General features: G+C 18.9%; 4 protein-coding genes across 4 annotated transcripts in view; 3 read left to right on the forward strand and 1 right to left on the reverse strand.

Annotated features, from left to right (window-relative positions):
* Positions 1-686, forward strand: part of PGSY75_0716500 (hypothetical protein) — a gene marked incomplete at both ends in the record, with an annotated part of 2869 nt that extends 2183 nt beyond the window's left edge. The window contains 3 exons of the mRNA XM_018785006.1: positions 17-141; positions 270-369; positions 519-686. Of these exons, the coding sequence (XP_018642507.1) occupies positions 17-141; positions 270-369; positions 519-686 (393 nt within the window). The remainder of the gene's footprint in view (positions 1-16; positions 142-269; positions 370-518) is intronic.
* Positions 687-1168: 482 nt separating this feature from the next.
* PGSY75_0716600 (cysteine desulfurase) lies at positions 1169-3028 on the forward strand (the record flags this gene model as incomplete). The annotated part of the gene is made up of 2 exons (XM_018785007.1): positions 1169-1459; positions 1679-3028. The coding sequence occupies 2 exons, from the start codon at positions 1169-1171 to the stop codon at positions 3026-3028; spliced, it is 1641 nt and encodes a 546-aa protein (XP_018642508.1).
* A 696-nt stretch (positions 3029-3724) lies between these two features.
* PGSY75_0716700 (hypothetical protein) lies at positions 3725-6829 on the forward strand (the record flags this gene model as incomplete). Its single annotated transcript, XM_018785008.1, has 1 exon — positions 3725-6829. The coding sequence occupies one exon, from the start codon at positions 3725-3727 to the stop codon at positions 6827-6829; it is 3105 nt and encodes a 1034-aa protein (XP_018642509.1).
* Positions 6830-7423: 594 nt separating this feature from the next.
* PGSY75_0716800 (putative eukaryotic translation initiation factor 3 37.28 kDa subunit) overlaps positions 7424-7500 on the reverse strand; it is a gene marked incomplete at both ends in the record, with an annotated part of 1261 nt that continues 1184 nt past the window's right edge. Inside the window, one exon of the mRNA XM_018785009.1 lies at positions 7424-7500. This exon is cut by the window's right edge and continues 771 nt beyond it. Within this exon, the coding sequence (XP_018642510.1) occupies positions 7424-7500 (77 nt within the window).

Genomic DNA, 7500 nt, shown 5'->3' on the forward strand with positions numbered 1-7500 from the left:
TTTTTATTTTTTGTAGGAATCACTACTGTTAGTTAAAAAGAATGAAAAACACAAAATCATTTCACTTTTATATGATAGTAATATATTCCCCAATTGTATTCCAAGAGAAGAGGAGGATGATAAGGATATTTTTCAAACACGGTAAAAATAAAATAATAAAATTATAAAGAATTATATATAATTATAAATATTTACATCACATACATGCACATATATATATATATAATATATATGTATGTATTGTTCTTAAAAAATAATCCTTTTAACAGCTTAAGATTTTTAAGCACAGAATGTGACCACACCTTATCAACTAATGAAATAAATTACTTCCTTCAAAATATTTTAAAAATAAAAGAAAAACCAGATCTGGTAAATATAAAATATAAAAAAAATAATATATATAAATATATATTTATATATATATATATATATTTATTTATTTATTTATTTTTTTTTTTTTTTTGGTCCCCATTTAATATCCCACAAAAATATACATCCATTTATATATTTTCATTTAGGTTGTTGGTAATACCCATCACGTCTTTGCATTTAATAAAAATGTCGACGTTAAATTCAAAAAATTAATTAACAAATATTTAAAGAGGATAAAAATATTCTGGTCGTTTTGTTTTTTTAAAAATTTGGAATATTGTTTGCGACAAGCAAAGGAATTTAGCGAGTCATAAAAAAAAAAAATAAAAAATGAAGAATAAGTCACAAAAAAATAAAAGAATCAACATAAAATTATATGTGAGCAATTTTTTTAAAAACACACATATATAAATATATATATATATATATATATATATATTATATATATATAATTTTTTTCAAGTGAAAATAATTCCCACTTTGTGATAATATATATATATAATATATATATATAATATATATATATATTACCTTTTTCTTTTTTTTTATATGTTTTAATTTGTTCCTGCTTTGTTTTTATTTATTTATTTTAATATACACAAAATATTTATATATAAATATTTTTTTTTTTTTTTTTTTTTCTTTATTTTTTATGCTTTATAAATATTTTCTATTATGTCATCCCCAATTAATTAAAAAAAAAAAAAATAACAAAATAATAATAAAGGTATATAGTAATTATATATATATAAATATATATATATATATATATTTATATATTTATATAAATATAACTATGTTAAGAGGCCATAGATGTCTCTACATGTATTTATTTTTTATATTTCTTCCTTTTTCTTTTTGCTATATAAGAAATAATGATAATCGTTCTATGTATATTGTGAAATCGATAAGAAAGAGTCCTAATATAAAGTTAAGATTGACAAAAGATGAAAAGCCATATATAGATAATCATATAATAGATTATTTTAAAAATGTAAGAGAACATTTTCCTTTTTTTAAGGAAAATAATTCGTTGATATATTTTGACAGCGCAGCTACAACTCACAAACCTAGTTGTGTGATAGAGGTAATAAAATGAAGAAGTAATACCATGAATATATATATATATATTTTAATATGATGAATAAATGTTTATATTTTATTTTGTCTTTATGAAAGAAAGGAGAATTGATATGTTAGGTTTCTATGAACTCCTTTATCTTAACACATATGAATATGATATATATATATATATATATATATATTTTTTTTTTTTTTTTTTTTTTTTTTTTTTTTTTTTTTTAAGAAAATGAGTGAGTTTTATAAGAAGGAGAACTCTAATATTCATCGAGGGATTTACAAGCTAAGTCAGAATGCCACAAAGAATTATGAAAATGTAAGAGAGACCATAAGAGAGTATATAAATTGTGAGAAAAATGATAATATAATTTTTACTAATGGAAGTACATATGGTTTAAATATTGTATGTAAAATGATAATGGATGAAATAATTAAAAGAGAAGAAGATGAAATATATTTATCATACTTAGAACATCATTCAAATATAGTTCCATGGCAAGAATATATAAATAAAGAAAAGAAAGGTAAAATAAAATATATTTCTTTAAATAAAAGTGGTTATATAAATATAAAAAAATTAATTAGTAATATTAATGAAAATACAAAAGTAATATCTATATGTCATGCATCTAATGTAATTGGTAATATCCAAAATATTGAAAAAATAATAAAAAAAATAAAAAAAGTAAATCCTAATATAATTATAATAATAGATGCATCTCAAAGTTTTGCTCATATAAAATATGATATAAAGAAAATGAAAAAAAATAAATCTTGTCCAGATATATTAATAACATCTGGTCATAAATTCTGTGCGTCACTAGGTACAGGTTTTATTTTTATAAATAAAGAAATATCATCAAAATATAAATTTAAGCCATTGTTATATGGTAGTAATATAATAACTGATGTTTGTAAATATAAATCAAAATTTGTTACATCTTTATCAGAATTATTAGAATCAGGAACACAAAACATTGCTGGAATATTATCTATGGGCATATCCCTTGAATTTTTAAAAAAAATTAATTGGCACTATGTATATCAATATGAAATGTATTTATATGATTTGTTAATATATTATATGAAAGAATATTTCAAAAATCATTTTGTTCAATTACCTAATCTAAACATATCATACAATAAAGAAAATTTTAATAACAAATTGAATATGCAAAAACAGGATCAAATAAACATATATAACAACAATGACCCCAATTATATAAATGATCATAATATAACACAGTCTAAACAAACAGAATATCTTCATTCAGAAGATGATATGTTTAAAATATATACACATGACACAAGAAAATATCGTCTAAAAAAAATTGGTATATTACCATTGTGGTCAAATAAATTCTCTTCTTTTGATTTGATTACTTTTTTAGATTTTAAAAATATATGTATAAGAGCAGGTCATCATTGTGCTTCCTTACTACATAAATATTATTTAAAAGTTCCAGATACATCAAGAATATCTATATATTTTTATAACACACCAGAGGAAATCAAATATTTGGCACAACAAATTGCCTCAACATCATTTATGTTAAATAAAATTAAAAATAAATAAATAAATAAATATATATATATATATATATATATATATATATATATATATATATTTTAAATTAAATAGTTTGTAATTGTTTTGTTTCTTTTTATATAAATATCTTGCTATTTTTTTCTTTTAAGTATTTTATTTTATTTTATTTTTATTTGTTTAACATTTGTTAAATAATTTGTTAGCTTATTTATATTTATTCATCACACATATATATAATATTTCATTCATATATATATATATATATATATATTTTTTTAGTTGTTCATATAAGTTTTATTTATACATATATTATATATCTATGTGCATTCTTTATTTTTAATTTTTCATTTTATATATATATATATTTTTTTTTTCTATAATATCTCATTTTTTGGTTAATAACTTTTTTTTTTTTAACTGTATCATATATAAAATAATTATTTTTCTATAATATTCCTTTTTGTTCCGATTTATTTAAATCATTTAATTTAATGTATATAATATATTATAATTATAAATGTAGATAAAATATAATGCCTTATTCTATAAATCAACAAAAATGTTTTTAATTAATTTTTTTTTTTTTTTTTGGTAATACTTGTGATAAAGTATATCATATAATTCTTTCATTATTTCAAATATTTCATTATATATATATATATATATATATATTTATTTATTTATTTATTTTTTTTTTTTTGTGTGTCAACAGTGATATATATTATGACCAAATGCAAAAATGAATTGAAAATTTTGAAAGATTCCATAAAAAAAAAAATCGATGTATACAAATACAATGAAAAGAATGATATTTATATAAAGTATAAAAGTTTAATACACCGATGTGATAAACAAATAGATAAAGATCGAATTCGTTTAGGAAGTTATTTATTTAAGAAAGATGAAGCATATATGAATGAAAAAGATATAAACAAATTATTGAATAAAATTATAAAAAAGAAAATAACACATGAATATATTTGGAATAGAATAAAAAATATGATTTTTAAATTTAATTTAGTTAATATAGATAATCAAAATGATACTTCTTTGTCCACCAATTCTTCGAAATCTCTTACATACATTAAGAACAATAAAAAAAATATTCTTTTTTATAACAAATGTTATGATCATATTAATGTATATTTATTATCTATTGCTTTACAAGTTATGAATAAAAGAAATAGCACCTTTTCTAATTTTCTATATTCATATATTAATGCTTTTTTTGAAAATATGGAACCAAGACATTTCCTATATATATTCTATATTTTAGTAAAAAATACATATCGTGATTTAAACCAAATATTAAATAATAACCAAACAAATGAACACAACAATAATAATAATAATAATAATAATAATAGTAATAATAATAATAGTAATAATAGTAGTAATAATAATAGTAATAATTATAATAATATTCATATCAAAGATTGTCAACTATACAATATAAACCATATTCTTTTTGTCAAACAAAATTATGCACATCATATTTATTATTCACAAAAAAATTTTATTGAACTTTTAAATAAATTCTGTATTGATAAAATCAACTATTTTTCTTTCAATGATATTGGTTTAGTTTGTGCCGCACTCTCCTACTTCTCATTGAAACAAAACCCTTTCGTAGAATTCTGGAATGAATTCCTCCTCTACATTTTTGACATACATAAAGTGAATCAAAGAAATATAACATATGCTCAAAAAAGAAAACATAAAATATATCAACATGGAAAAGATAAACAAAGTGAAATATATTCACATGAAAAAGATAAACAAAGTGAAATATATCAACATGAAAAAGATAAACAAAGTGAAATATATCACCATGAAAAAGATAAACAAAATGAAAAATATTCATATGTACAAAATAGCCAAAATGAAAAATATTCATATGTACAAAATAGCCAAAATGAAAAATATTCATATGTACAAAATAGCCAAAAAAAAAATTCTTTTTTTTCGGATAACCCTTCGGAAAAAAAACATGAACATTCAGAATCATTTATTAAGAGAAAAATGAAAGCCTCTAAAAAAATAGACCATTCCCTTATTGACTATGATAAATATATAGAATTGAATGGAAAAAACATTTTGAGTATCCTTAAATATATTGTGAGTTATTATGAGATATATCCTTGTATAAAAAAAGTTGCAAATAGAATTAGCATAATTTTGGTGGATCTTTCCATGGATTTAACTCTGCATGAATGTTCAGAAATTATATATTATTTAAATAGTTTGAACGAGTTAGATCAAATATTTTTGAAAGATAAAATAAGTATATATGAGTATCAGTTAAAGGACACTTTTTTAACAACTTATGATATAGGTTGTTTATTAAAAATAGCTCAAGTGTTGAATGAACAAAATTATTATGGTAACATTCCATTTTTGCATATATTTTTATATAACATACATAAATTTTCGTTAGAAAACGCTACTCTGTTGTTTCATTTAATTTGTAAAAATTATGAGAATGATTATATGAACTGCAATTTAGTAGAAGAAATGGATGGTGCGATATATAAAAAAAAAAAAAAAAAAGAAATTTTTTTTAAAAATGATAATGATGACAAATTTTTTGTGAATAATAAAAATTTGTTAAAAGGATTATGTACTTTATTAATATCATATGAAGATATAATAAAAAATATGTCTTACAAGGAAATGTTTTTTTTATGTGAAATTTTAAATAAAGAGCAATTGTTTGTGCACCCATCTATTTTGGGATATATATGTAATCGTTTATGTGACGATATAGAAACATATAAATTTTCATTATTGAATTTTTCTTCTTATGTTGACTATATAATGTTTATAACAATATTTATATATAATAACAAATATAATGATGATAAGTTGTTAAATAATATATATTCATTATTTCTATGCAACCATACAGATTATATGTTGACCATTAAAAATATGACAAAAAATAAAATTTATCATTATTGTTTTTATTTATTATGTATTAAAAAGGATATGACAAAATGTGTAACCTACTTAAATTTTATATTGAAGAGTGTGTCCTTATTTGAACCTCTGATGTTATACTATATAATTTTAATATATTTTTATAAGAGTGCAAAAAATAATTACAAGAATTTATGCAATATAAAACATATAAATAAAAAAAAAAAAAAAAAAAATTCTATAAGCTTTTCAAATAGTAAGGATATTATAAAAAGTAATATAAATATGAACAATCAAAATAATTTATATAAACCATTTATTAACCTATTGAATGAACAAGAATTTGATGAAGAATTACTTAGGTTGTTTTTGCCTATGTGGAATGTAATTTTATCAAGGAGAGGAAGAAAAATGTTAGATTTTTTAATTGTATTGAATAAATTTTATGATAATATAAATGTAAGACATTATTTATTTCACGAAAGGGTTATAAGAAAGGTGGATAGATATATTAAATTGGTTCACATGAAAAATAAAAGAACAAATAAAAATATAAAATGCGAAGAAAATATTGATTATGATAAATATTTTAGTTGTATGAAAAATTCTGGATTCATAATTCTTTGTCATGATCCAATTATCAAGCAGCCAGTCCTTTTTGATATAAACAAATTAGAACTTATAAAAATACAACGAAACAATATTTATAAAAATGAAATGTCTACAAATGATTACAATAAAGAAAAGAAAATAGAGGAAAGTATAAATTACTTGATAAATGATTATAAGTATAAGAAGGATATTATAATTAAAAGAGATAGCACAAAATATTCGAAGCCGGCAAAATATTTTCAAAACTATAAAAGGGGCACTTCAGTCCAGCAATTTCTTTCCATATATGATGATTGAAAAAAAAAAAATAAAATAAAATAAAAAAAAAAAAAAAAATTGCACATAATATTATTGTCAAATGAGGATATATATATATATATATATATATATATACAGAAAACATTTTTTTGTGTCAGCATAAACGTTATTTTTTTATTTTATTTTTTTTTTTTTCCCCATGTTGATAAAATGAATTAGGTATACTATTATATAAAAATAATATATATATATATATATATATATTTATATTTATTCATTTTTATTTATTTATTTATTTGTCTATGTCTTGGTACATTTTCATTATTTTTAAAAAATATACATAAAACAATTCAAAATAATATTTAAAAATTTTTTTTTTTTTTTTTAGTTTATTTGTTTATTTATTTGTTTGTTTGATTTTATATATTTTTTTTTTCAATAATTTTTACTTAAAAATAAAAAAATAAATAATATAAATTATAAAAATTATATGTACATATATATATATATATATATATATATATATATATATTTATGTGTCGTCGTGTGAATTATGTTATTTTATTAATTCATTGTGAGTTATATTATAAAAAAAAATGAGGATATAATAATTTTTGTTTAAAAAAAAAAATATTAATCATATTTACCTATAAAATAATCATTGTCGAAATGATAAATTCTTGCAAATCCATCTTCTCCACCTGATACAA

Source organism: Plasmodium gaboni, chromosome 7 (genome assembly GCF_001602025.1).
Source record: "Plasmodium gaboni strain SY75 chromosome 7, whole genome shotgun sequence".
NCBI lineage: Eukaryota > Apicomplexa > Aconoidasida > Haemosporida > Plasmodiidae > Plasmodium > Plasmodium gaboni.